We start from the raw sequence: 23,994 nt of genomic DNA, 5'->3' as shown, positions 1-23,994 counted from the left end.
GGGGATCCGTTTTAATTTTTGATGCACCCTTAAAATTTTTTGGGGATTGTGGGAATCTAAAAGTTTTTTGCCGCATGTGCGATACTCAATGCATTTTGTAATTGTATTTGACGTAAATTCTTAAGATAGCAAAAATGCGATTCCACTCAGGCAAATTCCATGAAATTTCGAATTGAAGCACGTCGGCTCCTACTTACAAACTTCATTTCATTTGCCCGTCAAGAAATTTATTACTAATGATAGGAGTTTTTAAATTTAATTTGGAATTTCAACAGTAAACATAAGAAGAGTCGTTGGACATTAACTGTGTTAATATACATATTATTTTAAATTATATCCACACATAACTATACACATACACGTATTTACAGTGAGACCTCGATATGAAGAATTTGATGGAACTACACTTTTGAACTGTTTTTCAGCATAGTTCGTATGAATCTCAAAAGTTATTTTTTGCCCATTTTATAAATATACGTTTTATTGAGGTTTCACTGTATATGAAAGGATTAGGTATTGTACAAATAAATGTTTATGCGATCGTTCTGCTAAATTAACTTTATTAAAACAATAAAAAAAACTACGTGCTTTCACTGCATTGTTTAGATTTTGGAGGAACAAAAAAAAAAAGTGAAACAATTTATAAAATTAAAAACTCAAAACATTGAACAGCTAGTCGTAGCTGTATTAAGCATCAAAGTTTGTAAGAGTGCCAACAGCCCATTCATTAATTGCTTGCATGTCGGTAAACTTATCACATACATATATACTTACTTATGTATGGAAGTGAGCTTAAGCTGGTAAGTAGCTGTGTTAGTAGGTACACATGTATGTATCCATACTCATACCTCACATATGTATGTGTAGGTGTGTTTAGGTTTGTACGATACCAAATGGTCGAGTAACAAATTTGCAATTGCGGTAAGTTATGGACTTTGAATTGAACGGATTTTGCCTTCTTACACGACCCAATGTTTGTAGGTTGTATTTATATTGTAACGAATTTAGGGAAATTCCGCTTATTTGAAACCTTCTGCTAACGTTCGAATCGCCAAACTGTTGAATAAATCACTCCAATATTCAGTATTGCAAACTGGTCTTTATTTAGATTACTTTGGGAGTATTACTTCACAATTATACTTCACAACCAATAACGTGTTTAAATCAAAAATGATTACTGATTCCTCAGCTTGCGCTGGTTTTATACTCTCCGTTGCTTCGTTCGCATATTTCTCCTAAGGTCTAGACGTTTCACCTTTTAGAACTCTTGTATCTCCTGCTTGGTAATTAGTTATATGTGTGCATGCGTTTTTGTAGTTTATAGCCATATGCGTGTGTATGTGTGAGTAACTACTTCGGCTGATGATTACATGTGTTTGTGAGATATCTCTTCGTTGCCTTGTATGTATGTGTGTAAATGATGATTGATCTGTTCATGTACACAAGAGTGGCAGCTTGCTTTATTGTTGTTCTGCCTTTATTTACCAACAACATAGTGATGTTAAAATTCGCCACAATATGTAACTAACACAGATGGGCACTTTCCATTATCACTAAAATAGGCACCTTACACATAAATTTGAGTGCGGAATGATAACTTCACTCAAAAATAAAATGGTAGTGCTTGTGAAAATGAATTTCAGTAAGCCTTAGTTGGTTACTGTAATGTTTACTGCACTCAAAAATCAATGTAATCTGCCCATGTATGACACATATTCGTGTCCCAACGGCTTTAACTCAGCCCGGTGGGAGGCACTTTAAGGTAACGAAATATCTGTTAGATATCTTCACGGACTACCTAAGACATCGGTATATAACGTACGAAACGATTCTCTGTCAAAGAAAGGATAAGATAACAAGCGGAGTAGCCAAGCCTCTAGAATGTTCCTTACGATAAACTTATTTTATTGAAAAAGCTGGAAAGCTCCTTGCCCATCGTTTTCGAACACAATGTGGCAGCTCAGATAACCGAATGACGATATCCCCACAAACAGGAGGATTCCACTATCATTAATATGAACTCAACGAAATAAGTATAAGAAAATTGCTCGCAGCAGCCTTGGGTTCTATGAACTCACACGGTGCAGACATTTGGGCGGATGCAATGAAAAACCGGAAACACTGAATAGGCCCCATTCAACGCTATGAATCGCCTCAGCTAACGGCACTGTTTCCGCAGAAGCTGCCGGGGTCATTGCTGGAACTATACCAGTATTTTTTTTTTCGCGGCCACCATGGTATGATGGTAGCCTGCTCCGCCTGCCACACCGTATGCATCAAAATTTTAGAAATAAATTTTTTCAATTAGGAGATTAGCGGGATCGCCCCTCGGCAGTGTTTGGCAATCGCTCCGGGTGTATTTCTGCCATGAAAAGCTCTCAGTGAAAACTTAGCTGCCTTGCAGATGCCGTTCGGAGTCGGCATAAAACATGTAGGTCCCTTCCGGCCAATTTGTATGGAAAATCAAGAGGAGCACGACGCAAATTGGAAGAGAAGCTCGGCCTTAGATCTCTTCGGAGGTTATCGCGCCTTACATTTATTTTTTTATTTAAGGAAAGAAAAGGAATGGGTTAAATATCCACAAAGCGATTAAAGATGTTGTTGGCATACAAGCACGAATAGTGGCGACGTTGGCAACAACAGTCGAACAGTAATGTTTCTGAAAAAAGGACCAAGGGATTAATTCTCGAATTGAGACCATGGTTGAAATGGTTACATGGAGTGATCGAAGTCTATTTAACAAAATTTTTAATCGGACTCGTTTAATTCCGCAAATCTCTGCACAGTATGAAAATGTTTTGAGTTTGAACGAGGTAACTTCACTTGAAAGCGAAGAAGGACACATGAGACAATCGGTTGAGGCGCTAGAGGTAATGCTTAGTGCAATCCATACGGAGAATTGTGTGGACTATGAAAGATTTGTTTTTAGGGCATAGCCCTTCAAAGGAGGAAGGCTTAAAAATAAGGGTGCAGAGCATAAAGCATTTCTCTTTGTTGGCGGAAAAAATTGCTTGATAAATTGAATTGAATTGAAATTAATCAGAATTTTGAACCCCCTACGGATACCAAAAGTACTATGGGTAAAAAAAATAATTCGCGAGGTATTCGGGCCCACAAGGAATTGGCATCGGAACGTGCCGGATTCTTATTCGGCAAAGGCTGCCCATATCTGTAACACTCCGCCTTACCTTCGGGGAGTATTTTTTGCGGTTACTGAAACAACAACAGGATCCGGAAAATTCTGCTTATTCTTACAAGTACAACCAAAAGTTGTTTTTGAGTTAAGCTAAGCTCGGCAAAGTTATAGACCTTAGCGGGGTATGGGGCTAAGAATATACACACCGTAAGACGTTTCTTTAGTAACATGCAATTTTAAGCCAGAGGCTAGAATGTTCGAAAGGTTAAAAAGATCATTCCAGTGGCAATTTGGTTAGTAATGAAGAGTACCTGACTCATATCGGGCGAAGGAACGTCCATATCCGTTTCACTCCTCTAAACCTTTTGGAAGTTTAAAAGTCAAATTAGTCAAGCAATTTAACCCATACGGTCCTTGTCACATTTTTTAATCTTGTTTCCCTTCTTCATGTTACTCAACTGGAATATTACGGGGATATCCATCCGTTGAATATTGTTACCATTAGGTTAGTTTGAACTGGCGAGTCGGTGCGGACCTCACATAGACTGCACGAGTATATAGTGTCACCATAAGTGTGCTCCACGACCAAACAGAAAAATCCCATCAAAAAGCAGGATAAATGTATGTTATAAAATATCTCCGTGCATCTTGCTATTTATAGATCCGATAGCTGTGTTGCCCTAATAGCAGAAGTCCTAGTCTGGCGAAATCAAGACACGAGCACAATCTGCCCTGTTTTCACCTGTACTCATTGATGGGCCCTAATTTGAAAGCATGTGACGTCAGAAGGCAGCGTCCAATTAAAATACGCATCATGAGGCTACAGTAATTTTTTTTATTGATAAAAGCAATCTTGTTAGTCTGAGTTTGTAAGATCTGCAATTGATCTTCTACACTTTGCAGTTCCGTGTTTGGTTTCATGCCTTTCCTGCTTGGTCGATCATATACAATTCTCGCCCAATCTGATTGGTGATTGATGAGCTAGTGCAGGGAATAAAAGCACAAAGGCTTTGTCGGCCAAGTCATGACACTCCGTCTAAGAAAGTACTTTAATCCAAACAGCAGTTTTGAAACAGAGGAAGTGGGAGACCACTACTTAGTTAGAAGAGGCAGATGAAGGAAGACTTGCCCTCCCAATCTGCGTCAGTTATCATGAGATAAGATTTCTTTTATATTTTCATAATTATTACACTTACCGGATCTGTCGATCGACGACGCGTACAAATAACATTTACATAAATTGATGATGGTCCGCCTACACCTTCTTTGTCCAATTCCACAGCTAATGATAGTTCTTTAGTTCCTGGTATTATCTCAATAGGCGCGTCTTTTTCACGCAATGACAAATCAATATCGCCTTCTTCTGTATCAGGATTTCCATTGATACGTAATGTTCCAATAATTGCACCAACTTTGAGATCTTCGTTAGCTAAGAAACTTTCTGCTGAGCCACCGCCTTCAAGATAGCAACGCGAATCCAAAATAGCACCATTCACAGCTGAAATTGTAAAAAAAAAAATTATACAAAGAAAACCTTAATTAATCAATTATAAATTTGTTGAATTAAAATGATTAAAAATAGGAAACGAACGTGGAAACAAATAAAAAATTCGAATATTGCAAGCCTATACCGCCAAATAACATGAACGATAAGTAATTTATCTTATACGAGAGAGTTTTTTACCTGGCTGTACTTGATGTGACATCTCGTGAAAAAAAACAACTTGCTAAATAACGAACACCCTAATGTGCTATATAAATGTAGATTTGTATGTAAATATATCAATTTCAAAATTAATTTGTGTATTTTTGCTGACATTAAACACAAATTAAGGCGTAGACAATATTGACAACTAAACAAGACAAAGTCGAAGTGGTCTACTGCTCAGATCTTAAATGCATATATGGCCAATTGCGAATGCAGTGATTCGAAACTCTCCTACGATATGCTCTACTAAACAAAGCTACTTCAATCTTTTCGAAAACTTCAACTTGCACTCAATTTTTTTGTGTTATTCATTGAATGCTTATTTGCTTTTTCGATCCACAAAATCAGTTACGCCACAATGAATGGGGGAATATTCTTTCATCATCTTTGCATATATTTACATTAGGGTTGTCTTTATATATTAATGTTTCGATTTATATCAGTGTCACCCTTGCAAACAATAATACCAAGGTAAAAATATCACAATTATCGTCCCGTTGGGCGAGGATTAAAGGGTGCCACATATGAATCAAAGTTAAGATTTCTCTATGAGACTAAACAAATTTTAATTAATCAATTTTGGTCCTGATCGGAACCGGTTAAGGCTTGTTGCACAGGGATTACAGTTCAGATTATTCTATGAAGACTCAATATATTAAAATATGAACTTTAACCACTGTGCGATACCTCTTAATCGATTCCAATCAGTACCAAAATTTATATGTGATAACTGTGTGTGTGTGTGTCTATTTTCGAACGTTAATTATTTATATACAGTAAATTTTTCAAACCGGTTATTTCATTTTAACTGGCTACTTTTATGGAACCGGTTTTTCGGAACAGCTAACATTTTCTGGACCTTTTTATTGTAACTGTGGAGTTATCTACTTTATTTAAATATACTTCATTTTTGTAAATTATTTTTTTAATTACTTTATTTTTGAATATTATTTCAAAAGGAAAATTTTAGTGTCAGTGTATTTATAAATTTTCAATGTTAATATTAATATTTTAAAATAAAAATAAATAAAATTTTAAAAAATATATAGTTGTGTTATCAACTATATAATGGCGATCCTAGCAACGGACCTAAATTTATCTAAGTCTGAAGACTTTTTAATATGACTTTCAAAGAAATTTTAAAAATTAAATTCGGTGCGTGTTCATACAACTAAAACAACCACTAAAATTTAAATAAAAGTGCTAATACTAAAAACTAAATTAAATTTTGTGAAATTTACAATTATTTGATTTATACCATGATGTAATAATAAAGGTGATGTCAACAACATAACTTCAATTTTCGGCAGCTCTAAATGCCAGTATTTACGTGTATTTCAAAAGTAATAAGTTTGGATTGCTTAATTTTTCGTACAAATTCTTCAAATAAATTAGTTTTCTGCAAAATTTTGTTTATATTCTGTTAGGGAATACAAAGTTACGTTAAGCTTTTTGGCTAAACAATTCTAGTAACGGCTTCGGTAGTATAGTAAAATCTACAAAGATCGTAGTAGAACTCAAAGGCAGTTCTGTATGATAGACAACCCTCTAAATTATGCATACCGAACTTGGCAGAATAAGGGAAAACGTCAACGGGATGAGAACACCTGAATATTAATTTCATCATAAATCATGATCACAATCTATTACAAACAAAAATCCAAATTAACAAGATAAAATAATACTAAGAACAATGTGTTTGTGCCATAATTTTAGTCATATTTAAAATAAAAGACATTTTTCATTATGGAAATGACATCCGATAGCAGTGATGAAGACTTACTTCCAACGAATTATCATTTGGTACGTTTCAAATGGATGCTATGGGTGGATTATTGCAAACATTGGAATAAACGTTAACAATTTCTATTTGTAATACTAATGCCTACGATTTTGAGTTTCATTATTATTCTTATGCCAGTCGAAATATTAGCGGAACATATTACAACTACAACGTATCCAACTTCTGATCTTCAAAAAGCATGGAGAAAATTACTATATATATTCAAAGACCGTCAAAATATACTTGAGGATTATTTTGGAACAATAAGTTTCTTCTATTAAAAATAAAAACATTCAAGCCCAATATCAATTTATGTTTTTAACTCCATCATCTACCTACCCTCAACTTTTGGTGAGCTATTTTGTTCAAAATTTAATTTTTTAATTTATTTAATAAATAGTACGTATTTTTTTAATAAAAGTTCGTTGTCTAAATCTTTCATTGAACCAATTTAAAAACAAAATGTTCAATTTATATTTTAATAAAAATCATTGATAAAATTATTAAATATATATAAAAGTGTAATTCATTTTTCTAAATTATAGTTTAATTACGTACATTTGAATTATTCTCCAGTTTATATTCAAGAATATTTCTCATCTACACATATAAGATATTTTACAACAACAGACATACAAACTCAGCAATACAATTAAATTCATATTCAATTCGAAAGTAACACAATACACTACAAAAAAAAAAAAAAAGAAATAACTTTGATTTTTAAAAATCAAACAAATTTCTACAATTTTAATAAAATAATAACAACAACTAAAAACAGGTAAGGAAGGCTAAGTTCGGTTGTAACCGAACATTACATACTCAGTTGAGAGATATGGAGACAAAATAAGGGAAAATCACCATGAAGGAAAATGAACCTAGGGTAATCCTGGAATGTGTTTGTATAACATGTGTATCAAATAGAAGGTATTAAAGAGTATTTTAAGAGGGAGTGAGCCATAGTTCTATGGGTGGACGCCTTTTCGAGATATCGCCATAAAGGTGGACCAGGGGTGACTCTAGAATTTGTTTGTACGATATGGGTATCAAATTAAAGGTTAATGAGGGTTTTAAAAGGTAGTGGTGTTAGTTGTATATGTGAAGGCGTTTTCGAGATATCGACCAAAATGAGGACCAGGGTGACCCAGAAAATCATCTGTCGGGTACCGCTAATTTATTTATATATGTAATACCACGAACAGTATTCCTGCCAAGATTCCAAAGGCTTTTCATTTCGCCTTGCAGAACTTTTTCATTTTCTTCTGCTTAATATGGTAGGTGTCACACCCATTTTACAAAGTTTTTTTCTAAAGTTATATTTTGCGTCAATAAACCAATCCAATTACCATGTTTCAGCCCTTTCTTCATGTTTGGTATAGAATTATGGCATTTTTTCATTTTTCCTAATTTTCGATATCGAAAAAGGGGGCGTGTTCATAGTCGGATTTCGGCCATCTTTATATCAATACAAAGTGAGTTGAGATAAGTACGTGAGCTGAGTTTAGTAAAGATATATCGATTTTTGCTCAAGTTATTCTGTTAACGGCCGAGCGGAAGGACAGACGGTCGACTGTGTATAAAAACTGGGCGTGGCTTTAACCGATTTCGGCCTTTTTCACAGAAAACAGTTAACGTCCTAGAATCTAAGCCCCTACCAAATTTCACAAGGATTGGTAAATTTTTGTTCGACTTATGGCATTAAAAGTATCCTAGACAAATTAAATGAAAAATGGTGGAGCCACGCCCATTTTGAAATATTCTTTTATTTTTGTATTTTGTTGAACCATATAATTACTGGAGTTGAATGTTGACATAATTTACGTATATAATGTAAAGATATTAACTTTTTTTTAAATTTGACTTTAAAAATAAATTTTTTTTTAAAGTGGGCGTGGTCGTTCTCCGATTTTGCTAATTTTTATTAGGCATATATATAGTAATAGAAGTAACGTTCCTGCCAAATTTCATCATGATATCTTCAACGACCTGCCAAATTACAGCTTGCAAAACTACTAAATTACTTTCTTTTAAAAGTGGGCGGTGCCACGCACACTGTCCAAAATTTTACTAATTTTCTATTCTGCGCCATAAGTTCAACTCACACACCAAGTTTCATCGCTTTATCCGTATTTGGTAATGAATTATCGCACTTTTTCGATTTTTCGAAAATTTCGATATCGAAAAAGTGATCGTGGTTATAGTCCGATATCGTTAATTTTAAATAGCGATCTGAGACGAGTGCCCAGGAACCTACATACTAAATTTCATCAAGATACCTCAAAATTTACTCAAGTTATCGTGTTAACGGACGGACGGACATGGCTCAATCAAATTTTGTTTCGATACTGATGATTTTGATATATGGAAGTCTATATCTATATCGATTCCTTTATTCCTGTACAAGCAACTGTTATCCAATCAAAGTTAATATACTCTGTGAGCTCTGCTCAACTGAGTATAATAAGCTATCATGTACATCAAATCATCAAAAGATTGGGTACTTACATCAATACTAACGTAAGCTTTTAACGCAATTAACACATAATTCAAATGTTTTTCAAACTATAACACAAAATTCTTACAGTACTTAATATACACTGTAAATTAATATTAAAAATTAAATTTTTCGTTTCACTGGAGGGGGAGTAAATGTGGAGTTATCTACTTTATTTAAATATACTTTATTTTTGTAAATTATTTTTTGAATTACTTTATTTTTGAATATAATTTCAAAAAGAAAATTTTAGTGTCAGTGTATTTATAAATTTTCAATGTTAATATTAATATTTTAAAAGAAAAATGAATAAAATTTTAAAAAATATATAGTTTTATTATCAGCTATATAGTAACCACTTACTATTGGAGCCATTTACTTTATGGTAACCGTTAACATGTTGAAACCGGTAACTTAACTGTAACCGTTTACTTTTCATTTTGTATTCGATTACCTTATTATCACCATTTTGTTTTTTAGAGACGGTTAATTTGTTGGAGGCCGTTACTTTTTTGTAACCGATTACCCGTTTTGGAACCGGTTGCTTTGTTGTTACCTTGTTTGAACCGGATACTTTGCTATAAACGTTTATTTTCTTAAATCGGTTAAGTTGTTTGAAGCGAATACCTTTTACTTTTTTGAAATCAGCAAGTTTTATCGGTTACTTTTTCGGTGCTGTACTCAATGGTATCGCATTTAAAGTAAATTTATGCTTGAATTGTCACGGTCGATAATACCTCTATTATCGTAGAATGATCTTAAAAACACCGTGGCGGCCAGCGTGGTGTGATGGTAGCGTGCTCCGCCTACCATACCGGATGCCCTGGGTTCAAACCCCGGGCAAAGCAACATCAAAAATTTTAGAAATAAGGTTTTTCAATTAGAAGAAAATTTTTCTAAGCGGGGTCGCCCCTCGGCAGTGTTTGGCAAGCGCTCCGGGTGCATTTCTGCCATGAAAGGCTCTCAGTGAAAACTCATCTGCCTTGTAGATGCCGTTCGGAGTCGGCATAAAATCACGTAGGTCCCGTCCGGCCAATTTGTAGGGAAAATCAAGAGGAGCACGACACAAATTGGAAGAGAAGCTCGGCCTTAGATCTCTTCGGAGGTTATCGCGCCTTATATTTATTTATTTTATTTTTTTATCTTAAAAACAATCTTTCTTCAACAGGTCCCGAAAAAATATAGAAATGTCCCAAACAGTAATCTCGAAGACAATAGCGAACTATTTTATTCTCGAAGCCTTTCCGAAGAGATTTATTATTGATCCTATGAATGGGTCGAAATCATTCCGAAAACAACTCGAACTTACATAACAGTCCCAAAGTCAATCCGAAAAGAGCCGAAACTTATATCGCAACAGAAAACATTCAAAAAACATACTGAAGAAGTCATAAAAAAAGATCTAAAAACTACAAGGTGCCTTCGAAGAGATTTAGGCCGAGCCTCTTTTTAATTTTTCTTGAAAAATTGGCTGGACACGACCTACATATTTTTTGCCGACTCGGAACGGCATTTGCAAGCATATCAATTTTCGCTGAGAAGCTTTTGGTACACTCGAAATGTTTTCCAACCCACTGCCATTGAGCAGCACTGGTTTGAAAATTTTGTACTAATTGAAAGGACTTGTTATACTCAGTTGAGCAGAGCTCATAGAGTATATTAACTTTGATTGGATAACGGTTGGTTGTACAGGTATAAAGGAATCGAGATAGATATAGACTTCCATATATCAAAATCATCAGTATCGAAAAAAAAATTGATTGAGCCATGTCCGTCCGTCCGTCCGTTAACACGATAACTTGAGTAAATTATGAGGTATCTTGATGAAATTTGGTATGTAGGTTCCTGGGCACTCATCACAGATCACTATTTAAAATGAACGATATCGGACTATAGCCACGCCCACTCTTTCGATATCGAAAATTACGAAAAATCGAAAGGGCGATAATTCATTACCAAAGACGGATAAAGCGATGAAACTTGGTAGGTGAGTTGAATTTATGACGCAGAATGGAAAATTTGTAAAATTTTGGACAATGGGCGTGGAACCGCCCACTTATAAACGAAGGTAATTTAGAAGTTTTGCAAGCTGTAATTTGTCAGTCGTTGAAGATATCATGATGAAATATGGCAGGAACGTTACTGCTATTTCTATATGTATGCTTAATAAAAATGAGCAAAATCGGAGAACGACCACGCCCACTTAAAAAAAAAAAAATTTAAAGTCAAATTTAAAAAAAAAAGTTAATATCTTTACAGAATATAAGTAAATTATGTCAACATTCAACCCCAGTAATGATATGGTGCAACAAAATACAAAAATAAAAGAAATTTTCAAAATGGGCGTGGCTGCGCCCTTTTTCATTTAATTTGTCTAGGATACTTTTAATGCCATAAGTCGAACAAAAATTTACCGATCCTTGTGAAATTTGGTAGGAGATTAGACTCTAGGACGATAACGGGTTTCTGTGAAAAAGGGCGAAATCGGTTGAAGCCACGCCGAGTTTTTATACACAGTCGACCGTCTGTCCTTCCGCTCGGCCGTTGACACGATAACTTGAGCAAAAATCGATATATCTTTACTAAACTCAGTTCACGTAATTATCTGAACTCACTTTGTATTGGTATCAAAAATGGCCGAAATCCGCCTATGACCACGCCCACTTTTTCGATATCGAAAATTACGAAAAATGAAAAAAATGCCATAATTCTATACCAAATACGAAAAAAGGGATGAAACATGGTAATTGGATTGGTTTTTTGACGCAAAATATAACTTTAGAAAAAAACTTTGTAAAATGGGTGTGCCACCTTCCATAATAAGGAAAATAAAATGAAAAAGTTCTGTAGGGCGAGATCAAAAGCCCTTGGAATCTTGGCAGGTATACTGTTCGTGGTATTACATATATAAATAAATTAGCGGTACCCGACAGATGATGGTCTGGGTCACCCTGGTCCACATTTTTGTCGATATCTCGAAAACGCCTTCACATATACAACTACCACCAATCCCTTTTAAAACCCTCATTAATACCTTTAATTTGATACCCATATCGTACGAACACATTATAGAGTCACCCCTGGCCCACCTTTATGGCGATATCTCGAAAAGGCGTCCACCTGTAGAACTAAGGCCCACTCCCTTTTAAAATACTCATTAATACCTCATTAACACTTCCGATATCGTACAAATTCTAGTCACCCCTGGTCCACCTTTATGGCGATATCTCGAAAAGGCGCCCCCCTATAGAACTAAGGCCCACTCCCTTTTAAAATACTCATTAACACCTTTCATTTGATACCCATATTGTACAAACACATTCTAGAGTCACCCCTGGTCCACCTTTATGGCGATATCTCGAAAAGAAGTCCACCTATAGAACTAAGGCCCACTCCCTTTTAAAATACTTATTAACACCTTTCATTTGATACCCATATTGTACAAACACATTCTAGAGTCACCCCTGGTCCACCTTTATGGCGATATCTCGAAAATAAGTCCACCTATAGAACTAAGGCCCACACCCTTTTAAAATACTCATAAACACCTTTAATTTGATACCCATATCGTACAAACATATTCTAGAGTCAGCCCTGGTCCACCATTATGGCTATATCCCTAAATGGCGTCCACATATAGAACCATGGCCCTCTTAAAATTCTCTTTAATACCATCCATTTGATACACATGCCATACAAACACATTCCAGGGTTCATTTTCCTACATGGTGATTTTCCCTTACTTTGTCTCCATAGTTCTCAACTGAGCATGTAATGTTCGGTTACACCCCAACTTAGCCTTCCTTACTTGATTTTTTTTTAAGAATAAGACTTTTTCCTATGCCTTGAACCCAGCACCATGGCGGGTTCACAAACTATTACTAAAATTATTAAAAAATATAGGCCCGAATATAATCCTAAAATTTTAACTGTCAATAAGAAGAAATAACCCCGAACTATCCCGACAGTTTTGTATCAAACTAAGCTGAAATTCCAGCAATACATATTTTCGGGTTTCTCGAACTTACGCAACCCCACACACAATCAAAATGACACCCGTCTTACTCGCACCTAACCAATACGAGACAAAAATACTATTTTATGTCGAAAAAAACGTCCATTTTTGAAGCATTTTACTCAATAATAACATCGTTTTGGATCCACATTCAGTATCAAGGAATGATTTTAAAGTCTGAAGCTAATATCACAGCGGCCTGGAGAGTCACAAACTTTTATGCACGTCAGTATCATCGTCGGTCTGATATAATTGCAGTCATATTTGTTTGGTTATCGGAAAGGCGTTTTCTATTTGCGCGCCTGCTCTTTTAAGTTCAATTGGAATTCAGTTTTCGTTGCGACCAAGGGAATATATGTGGTGCAGTCCCTTGTGTTGGTACCACTCTTGTAGAAATCGGCAGTATGGTTTGCTCAGATTCTAGTACCTTCGAGGAAATCACTGGCCACGCCAAACCTTCCCCGTTGCCTACTTTATTCATCTACTTTCGAAGAAGATGTTCGAAACTAACATTCCCACCTCACTTTACGAAAGGGCCTGCTAGGAGGTGATAGGCATCAGCCAAAGAGCTGCACTTCACTACCCTTTGCACCACAAATCCAAGGCGTATTGCAACATAAAGTAACTGTATACTCTTGTCTTATTCTCTATTAGGAAACTGCTAATTGTTACACATGTATGAAAATGTTTTATTATCTTCTTGCGCAGTTGTTCCTGCCTATGGCTTGTGCCGTTTTCGAATGTCATCTATGCGGACAATTGTTTTTTTTTTTTACAAAATGTTCTGTACGCCAGTAAAAATAGAAAAAGTTACATCAACTAAAAGGGTTAAAATAATTAATTGTTGCAGAAAATATTTAACCCAAAAAGTCGTCTGCTAAGAGTGTGAGCTGGCGGTACCTACATATAGCAGTGGTGCACAGCGGCGACAGAGTCTTCAAAGAGTATTTTCCCTTGCACATTTAAATAATTTCAGGTGTTAAAAAAAATCGGTTACACATAAATGTCAAAACAATTATAACGATGTTTTCTAACTTTTTGATGTGTAAACATCTTTGCTCACGGTATGGTTGAATGCTGAATGTAAGCGTTTATTGTAAGCGTAAGCGTAGTATGCTATAAGGCGGATATACGTAGAATGTAAATACAGGCGTAATGTGTGGTTTTGATATACTGTTTGAAGTACTACAGAATGTGTAAGCTTAGGCGTAATGTGTGGTGCTGTTATAGTGTTAAGGGTACTAGAGAATAATACAGAATGTAAGCGTAAGTGTGGGCACTACAACGTGGTAGAGCTGATATGAGCGAAATCAGACAGCAAATCAAGGCAAGACAAGGCAATAAAAGGGAAGGAAAAGAACGAAAAAGAATATAACGGCTATCAATTAGTTACCGACTTTTCATATATAAGTTATCGGTTAGTTATCGAAAAAATATCCATTGTGATTAATATGCAACCAAGTGATTAATATACAACCAAATAGCTGTAGATTTTTTATCGTTATCGGAGTGTTTGCAATTTGTTATCGGCGTCTCATCGAAAAGTTTTAGATAGATTAATAGATTTTGTTCGAAACGTCATCAATTTCTTATCGGTTTTTTATCAATTTACTGTCGGAAGCTTACGGATTATGTATTAAAATTTATTGATTTTTTGCCGAAAAGTTAACGATATGCTATGAAAAAGTTTTGGATTGCGATCGGGTTGTTCCCACTTTGTTATCGGTAAGAGATTTTCTTAATAGTTATCGAAAATCTATCTACCAAATCGTTAACTAAAGTTATATGTATATATATAGATAAAGCTATCGATTTGTTATCGAATTGTTATCGAGTTATCATCGAAGTGTTACCAATTTAATATTGATGCATATCGGTGGTAGTAAGCCAATAACGAACTGATAACAATTCGCTAACGATAAAAAACTGATAATAAAACAATAACTTGCCGCTATTGGTTGTTACCCACAAAAAACCAACGAAGCCTTTCTCAAAAACTACGAAATTATTGTTATTTTGTATTTCTGGAAAAGTTATATATGTTCCAGTTTTTAACTTAATCCCGTGGGTGAGCTATAGTTAATTGAAAAAACAATAATTTTCTAGACGTCCACCTGTATGTTTTCACATCGATCTTTACGAGTACGTGGTACTCACACTGTTTTAGTTAGTCGATAAGCGCTAGAACTTTGCGAACGAGTATGAAATTGGATCTATGACATATTAAGCTCTTACTGGTGCAGGGAAGAGGTACACATCTTTCTTAATCTATAACAGAAAACACGAAAAAATCTTTTTGGAAGGGACATACATAACTATGTCTGTGGAATTCTCAGAAGAAGAGTCAACCAAAAATTTAGGGGGCGTTTCGTAAAACAAGCCAACATAGACACCATCAGTACTTAGATTCCGATTCCGACATGTCAAAAACCCCGAATGGTTTTGACGTCCGATTCTAAAAGTTTATCTGTAAACATCTTCCTTTCAATTTGGCTCAGAAAAATCGATAATTTTTAACTAATTTTTTCACTTCATTTTCCTACTAATTCTCATTCAGTTACCAATTGGAACACTGATTTAAACGTTAAATAAATTATATCGTTTATATATAGTTTTGCACTCTGCGTCCTCTTTCGGTTCCTATTCCGCTTCCGGTAAACACACTTGCGTCAAATCACTTATATGTACATATATTTACTTGTATTGAAACATTTGTGCTTGTCTAACTACGTAAAAGCTGACTGGCTTCGGAGGTTCCTGTGTGCACCACTTCTTGATGGTTCAGAATCTTCTACTTTCTGGTTCTTGTTAATATTTATGTCTAAAAACATAGTTAAAGTAGAGTGGCTGATACTATGTTACTGTAATGTACGAACGTACGTGAATTAGTTCACTGTCGCAGATCACCTGGCGTTTACTACTAGCTAATAAGAATGATGACAGAGTAATAAGCGGTTGGTAATAAATTTCAAAACACTCACATGTATGTATATGTATATACAATTACTTCTTTTTTAGGCCAGAAAGCGATACATACGTAGATATAATTAAATATATCCATGATGCGAGTGTACCATGTAAGAGAGTTGTAGATTAGCGGGTCTAGTTATATAAACAAAGAGGTAAAAATATTCCTCCGAGGTTGGAATAATTAGCTTGTGAGAACTTGAAAAGCGAAACTTTTTTCCTTTTTTCATAGCTTGGAGAAATTGGGAGCATATTTTAAGGCCCTACAATTTGGTTTGCAGACAGAACTAACTACCTATGTGAAAACGACTTCAGAGCTCAAAATGAAACTTAAAAGACTCATTTTGTTTTGTTGACTTTTCTACAGGGTGTGTAATTGGTGTATATTGTATTGTAGCATCTTCAGTGTAATTTTTCTTTCGAACCAAAAGTGACACTGAAGATGGCATAACTCCGAAACCGGTTTGTGTCCAAATCAAATTTGACAAGAGATGAGGGAAAATCATTCCGAATACATCAGAAATTTAAAAGAGTTGTTTAGCTTTTCTTAACGAAAGTAATGATTTTTTATTATGATTAGTGATTTCAGCAATATTTAGAAGGATAAAAATACATTTATTTCGCGACCCTCTCAAAATAAGCCTCAAATATTGTAGTTGTTTTCGGGATAGTTTTGGGATTATTTTGGACCATTTTATGAAAATCTAAGATCGTCTTCGTCATAACTTCCGGACATTACAAGACAAATACGGAAAGGTTTTCGGTATAATTTCGATGCTTCGTAACTACTTCACGATGATTAAGAATTTTCCGGAAACTTTTTAGAACTATTCCTTATGGAATTACTATATGACTCTTAAAAACTCGGGGTTAAAAAAAAAAAACAAAATTATATACATACAAGGCGCGAAAATTTCGGTGCTTTGTTGGAACAGATTCAGGTCTGTTTTTAGAATAAGTTTCGAATAATTTTGAGACAGTTTTGGGATAGTATTTTTCAAGGATATTCTAAAGTGATTATTTCCGGTCTGTTTTTGGGAATTTCAGAATCATTTCGGGATAATTTCGGTATGGTTTTGGGATATTTCAAGAAATATTTCGCAATTGTTTCCAAAATACAAACGGGACGATTTTTCAATGGCGGAAGCAATGCTGTGGTGGTAGCGTGTGTTCCGCCGGCCGGTTTCAAGTTCCGGGCAAAGCAACATTTAGAGAACAGTTTTTTTTTTCAATTAGGAAAAAATTGCCTAAGCAGGGGAGGGGCGACCCTCGGCAGTAGTTTGCAAGCACTCCGAGTGTATTTCTGCCTTAAAAAGCATGAAACATGTAGGTCCCGTCTGAACGACGGAAATTATAAGAGAATCTCGGAGGTAAATCGCTCCAAGTATTAATTTCTTATTTAAATTTATTTTTTATAACCGGGTCATTTCAGAACTTTTTCGGAAATACTCCTGGGCTATTCAGCACCTCTATGTTATAATTTAAAATTTGTTTTCGGAATTCCATCGTAATCGTTTCGGGGTTGAGTTCGGGATAGTTTTGGAACTGAAGCAAGATTATTTGTGAATAGTTTATTGATTAATTTCGGAATTACTTCGGGATTGCGTCGGGATATTTTTGGAATAATTTCGGGATTTTTTTAAGGATGTTCGAAGATGATTATTTCGACACAATTTAAGGATAATTTGGGTCGCTGTCAAGAAAGTTTTAGAATTACCTAAGGATCATTTGGAAAAAATTATGGGTTTGAGGTAAGTGATAATTCATTGACTATCTCGAGATTGTTTCAAATAAAGTGACTTTTAAAGATTATTTTAGGTATAATTTCAGAAGTATCTTCCAACCATTATATGACTATCTCCGAAATATTGCCCAACTGTTTCTATTATCATATGTCGATTGTTTGGGATTACTTCGGAATTATTTCCGAATTCTTTTTGAATCAATCTGTATTGTTTTATGACTATTTCTACACTCTAGTTCTAAATCTAAGTATTTTGTTAAAAACTTACCATTGAATTTAGAAAACGTCAAAAGTACGCCAAAAAAATTAATTATCCATTGATAATTTATCCGCATTTTCCAATCCAACTAAGATCGAGTGCAATCACGGCAGTCATGAATTCATAAATATTTTGAAAAAAACAATCATCCAAAGAACACATTTTATTTACACATTCCAGTCGATGTAACGTAGCTTTATTTGCTGAATTAATTCGTTTGTGATAAATTGAATGTAAAATTTGCTAAAGTTCCATGTGAAAACTTTTTTTAAATGCATTTTTGAGCAATTGTTGATAAATTTTTACGCAAATATTAATTATTAACTATTTTCTTTTAATTAAATAGATTTGAATGTAGTAATTTCATAATTTTCACTTTTTCTCTCATTCATCTGCAATTTAAATTCAATTAATGCCCCTATTACCGTTTACAACTCAACTCTGGTTGGGTTGAAATTTCGCAATTTGGTATTACAGATTACAACTCAACCTGTCAAAAAAAAATTTCGGTTGAGTTGTCTAGCCTTACAACTTTTTGTGGCATTGCCGTTTACAACCTTGTGTTGGTGTAGTTGTCAAAGACGTCAAAATCTTACAACTGCTTACTAGCAGTTGTCTCATACAATTTTGCAGTTGTTTTGAAAAAAATGTTACGTTTTAGAAGACGGTTCACCACCTAATTTTTAACAAAAATTTTCAAGGTCAAAAGACACGTTTCGACCTCCGATTTAAGAATCCGAAAACAAAAATTGTAATTCTTTACGACAGCATGACACTGCTAATACGCGTCCAAAAATATCGAGAGAGGTTCCAAAAGACGCGTATTAATCTCGAGAACCGAAGGCGGAAAATAAACATTTTATCTCTGTCCGGAGATATTTTCAGTTGAAGTTGGCGATTTTCATGTGGTTGTTGTAATGTTGTTGTCTTTTTTCGGTTTGTGTTTAATATCTTTTGAACGAGTTAAAATTTGTATTTTCCGCCTTCGGATTATTAATACTGATGTCAAGACGCGTCGTTTAATACCTCTCTCGATATTTTTGGACACGTATTAGCAGTGTCATGCTGTCGTAAAGAATTACCACAAAAATTAATTCTAATAAAATCTAATTTCATGTGGTTGTTGTGTTTTGCCAGATTTTTTGTACACAGCAATGCAGAAAGGTGGTGGACCCAACCAGGATTATTTTTACGAATCGCGGCCAAAGGCCGCCAACGCAGAAAGATGTTCTGTGCAAAAAAACTGTGGACCGGGCCTCATATTTCGGACCCTCTCGGGCCATTTTGTGGGTCTTTGTAAATATCTTTCGAAAGAAATAAAATTTTCGCTTTCGAATCCTAAAAACGGAGATGGAAACCCGTCTTTTGATACCACCTTTGATAAGAGTTAGATGGTACACGGGCTTATAAAACGTTACCAAAAAAAAAAAACAAAAAATGTAAAGCCGGTAGTTAAACCTTTGTTAATCAAACAATAATCAACAATTTTGTACACATTTCTAGAAAAACCAACGTTTAAACGAATTACATTGAATAACTTTTTGACTTTATGTAGCGGCATTCCATAGTTGGACGAGGCTGGTCGCAGTTCGGATGCAGCCAAAATAGGTGAAATTATGCGAGTACCATTGATACTAATCCCTACTCCTGGGAATCCTATTTGAGTAAAATACAGTTTTTTCTGTTAGGGTTTTAATCTACTTCGCACAAATACGCTCCTCAATTATATCTAAAACCAGTCCAACACCAAAATCATTTCCACAGCATATTTGATAGCTGCCGTCAGCAAGGAATCGGATGTGGCGCATAATTTTAAAATACGAACGCGTATGCGGAAATGGTCCTTAATTTTGTTTAGCACTGAGTAAAATGCTTCCTTTCCAATCTGCAAAATAACTTCATATGAAGCTCATTATTTGCCACTTAAACATTTTCTTACTTGGTGCTTGGTAGTTCCAAGGGATCGGAATGATCACGCGAATGTTTTCCATATTCGCAACATGTCAATAACCAACATTTTCGCCATTATAAAATAGATTTCATATAACATTAATAAAAAAATCACATTTGAAAATGCTTAAATTTCTGCCACAAATTGATCAGCTGTTCATTTATCTGTCAAATCATCACTTTCTTAGCTTGGCAGCACCAATTCAACTTCAACTGAAATAAGTTGTAATTCGTAATACCAAACAGGAGTTGAGTTGTCTGAAAGTTGAGTTGTTTTAATTACAACCCAACCAAGTTGAGTTGTGTACCGTAATAGGCCCTTAATTTTTGATTTATTTTTCCACACCACACACATTCAAAACAAAATCAACTTTTTATTACTGCAATCGAGCTTGGTGGTCGTTGATTTTTTGACAATAAGTTTTTTAAATTTTTGAATCGAAACATTCTTTTTTAAAGTAATTTTTTCATTTTTCGAAATTAGAATAAGCATTTTCATACTTAAATTTCATTTTATCGCATGTCGATTACGCGAAAGTGTAAGGTAAGGTGTGTGGTAAGTTTTTCGAAAAAATATTTTGAAAAAAATTCTTTTATTTACGAAAAGTCGTGATTGAAAATCAATTTCCAAATAGTATATTTATCGATAATTGTACGATATTTTTATTACATTTTGGCAGGTGTTTGAAAAGATATTAGAAAAATAACAATTTTTATGAGGCACCCCAATGTGCATACAGTTGTGAACGCGAAAATAACGGCAATAATTATTGAAAAATTGTAACATATAATTTTATGAAGTTTTGTAGTTCAATTCATTTAGGTAGTACAACTTTGTCAAAATTCGCATGGATTTTGAAATGTTTTTTTCAGAAGTGTGTTTTACATTCTTTAGTGTTAAACTTCAAACAACGGTGACTGTACAGCCAATATCGCGCCAATCTACTACCAAAAACAGTCAATGCTCCATTTCGAATTTGGGCCATGTTTTTTTCTTTACTTTTAAAATAACTTCACTTTTAGGTACACATGGAACACATCCACACTTTAAGAAAATGTAATGACTTAAATCAAAGCTAGACTACCTCATACATATGAGGCATTCCATGCGAATTCATCCTACCAATGAATTTTTCAAAACGGATTTAACTGAATTTTGAAATTCTCTTTGTACCTCTTGCAAAAGGTTTCTTCTAGGAATGTGCGATTTATCAATTAAGCCAACAAGTTAATTATAGAAAATTTATCATTTATGATAAAAAATGGTTTATTTCTCTTATAATCACATTGTGATTACTTATAATATAACTAATTCGGTTACGTGATTAATATAAACAATCACAAACATATTAACCATCATTGACAGCAAGACCACATATCTGCGCTAATTAAACATTATTTGATTAATTAATCCTTTTGAACTAATCAAAAATATGATTATTTATATTTTTTTTAAGATTAGTTGCATATCCCTATATTCCTCTTCTTTTAATTTTTGTTGCCAACTAATCAAAATATATGAAGTTTTGAAAATTAATTGTTGTTTTTTGGCATAAAAAATTTGGATATGTTGGTTTTTATATCAAAGTTAAAAGAACTTGAAATATTGATCTGAAGATTGTGATTTTTTTTTATAAAGTTCATAAAAAAACCACAGGAATTATAAAAGTGGAACAATTTTTGAACAGTTATTGAAAAATATTTCTCCGGAAGGAAGAATTTTGCAGAAAGTACATGAAAAAACAGTTAATTGAAAAAGGCCTAAGTGAAAAAATTTTTCTCCAAGTGAAAATTAAAAAAAAAATCCTTAAAAATTTTAATCTAAAACATTTAAGGAAAGGTCATGGAAATGTATTTCGATGACTATTTAAAAAGTTTTCAAAAAATTCATAAAAAGGATATTTCAGCAAATTTATAAATAATATGAATTAAAAAGATTTGGAAAAAAGCAAATTTTTTTTGAACTCATTATTAGTTATTATAAAAAAATTTTTAAATCTCAAAAACTGAAATTTAGGAATAAATTTGAAGAAATGTCGTTTTTTATGATTTTTCAGATTTAATTAAGAAGATTTGGAAAAGACGAATTGTTCTAAGTTCGGTGAGATTTTGGGAAAAATTCAGAAAAGAACCATTTAATTCAAAAAAGATTCACGTATATATAGCTATTGTAAAAATTAAAAAAAAAAAAAATTAAATTTCATAAAAAATGATTTTTCAGTAAATTCATAAAAAAATATTTTTTAGTAAATTTATAAAAAAAAATTATAACAAAATTAAAAAAGAAAATGTGTTGTGAATTCGGCATGATTTCGCAGAAAATTCAAAAATAAAACAGAGCAATTTTTCGTAAAGTTATTAAAAGAAATTAAAAAAAAAATTTAAATAAAACGTGAAAGAAAATATAAAAAAAAGTCATCATAAGTACAGTTACAGTAATTTTTCAGAAACTTAAAAAATACATAAATTTTAATTAAAAAGATTGGAAAAACTAATTTTGTTTTGAATTATTTTCGTCATGATTTTTTCCGAAAATTCATTAAATAAAAATTGAGTTACAAAATAAATGACCTAAACCGAAAAATTTTTCACCAACTTACAAATGATTCAAGAAAATATAAAAGTTTAAAAAATTAAAAGGTATTTGGCTTGAAGACAAAATAAAAATAAAATCATAAAAACAGTTTTCTATGATGTAACAAAAGTATATCCTTAAAAAATAAATCGAAAAATATTTGAAATCAAAGTTTTTCCGAATTATTTTCGGCATTCTTTTTTCAGATATTTCATCAAAAAGTAAAAAAACCAAAAAAAAAAAACTCTCATCTTCCGATGACTTTTTGAAAAATGCGATATAAAAAATATTTCATGGTTTTTGAGAAAATTCATTAAAAACATAACAAAGTCGATAAATTTTCATCAAATAATAGAAAAAATTCGAAAAAATTTTAATTTTTGAAATTTGGTTTTTAGGAAAAGCAATGTTTTCTTGTACTTTTTATTTAGATAATTCAGCAAAAAACAAAGTATTGAAACACATTAAAAAATAAATAAATTTAAACGAACTCTTTTCGCCAAAATTTTTTCAAAGAATTTCATAACGAAACAGAAAATTAAGGAAAAGTTTATCAAATCGAATAATTTTATGAAAAAGATTAAAAAAATCAAAAAATTCATATCTTCCGATTAGCTGACAAACAAATTTTGAAAAAACATGGAAACCTTTTCCGAAGGTTACTCAAACGAAATTTCAGCAATATCGGTGTAGCGAAATCCACCGGTGGAATGAGTTGGCATGGAATGCGCCATATGCATGCTCGAAAGTATCACTAGGTACGCCACATATCCAAAAGACACATACAGACATATATATATCTAAGCTTAAAAGTATTTCAAACTGCACTTAAAAATGCCCACAACAAATTGAATAAAACTTATATATTACTGAAGTATGTACATATGTGTGTAAGTATATTATTTTTGGACACCTTTCAACAAACTCTTCCTTTGCATATATTTTAATAGTTTTGCACAATAATTCACCGAAAACCATTTGAAGTCGTTTGAACGTATTTGAAACTTTTTATGTCTGCACATATGTATGTATGTATGTATGTGTGTAAGAGTATAAAACTTTAGCATATTTCTTCTTCAGTTGTTAGTGGTTATTTCTTTTGTGGTTACAATTCTTTGCATGTTCATACATATATGTATGTATGTGTGTATATGTGTTTGTTTGTTGTATACATTTGAACTCAGGTTAACACTTATTGTACGTTGTCGTGACGAAAGCCATAGGGTGGCTTGACCGGAAGCCGGTAGTATTCACAAGAGTCATTCACCTGGAACACTTTGAACATTTAGTGGAGGCTTAAATAACACTGACCAAAGCGCGCCAATCAATTGTGACACACAAACTCTTTAATTTTTGTTATTGT

The 23,994-nt window shown here is 33.5% G+C and overlaps 1 protein-coding gene and 1 long non-coding RNA gene across 5 annotated transcripts in view; one reads left to right on the top strand and one right to left on the bottom strand.

The window, feature by feature from the left end:
• Nucleotides 1-23,994, bottom strand: part of Cad96Cb (protocadherin Fat 4-like Cad96Ca) — a 101,323-nt gene that overhangs the window by 8,582 nt on the left and 68,747 nt on the right. For 2 of the 4 annotated variants that reach the window (XM_067787133.1, XM_067787146.1), the window contains exons 2-3: nt 18,116-18,498; nt 4,333-4,634 (exon numbers count right to left, since the gene is read on the bottom strand). In XM_067787133.1, the coding sequence (XP_067643234.1) occupies nt 4,333-4,634; nt 18,116-18,182 (369 nt within the window). In that variant the 5' untranslated portion in view covers nt 18,183-18,498. Of the gene's footprint in view, nt 1-4,332; nt 4,635-18,115; nt 18,499-19,619; nt 19,992-20,045; nt 20,381-23,994 lie in introns of those variants that run through there. The other 2 variants (XM_067787137.1, XM_067787156.1) reach the window with 2 other exon arrangements.
• Nucleotides 18,523-20,384, top strand: LOC137252027 (uncharacterized). Its single transcript, XR_010953429.1, has 2 exons — nt 18,523-19,270; nt 19,315-20,384. It is a non-coding gene; the product is annotated as an uncharacterized lncRNA (long non-coding RNA).

Source organism: Eurosta solidaginis, chromosome 1 (genome assembly GCF_040869045.1).
Source record: "Eurosta solidaginis isolate ZX-2024a chromosome 1, ASM4086904v1, whole genome shotgun sequence".
NCBI classification, from domain to species: domain Eukaryota; kingdom Metazoa; phylum Arthropoda; class Insecta; order Diptera; family Tephritidae; genus Eurosta; species Eurosta solidaginis.
The sequence above is the reverse complement of the archived record's forward strand: the minus strand, read 5'-3'. Positions and strand labels throughout refer to the sequence as shown.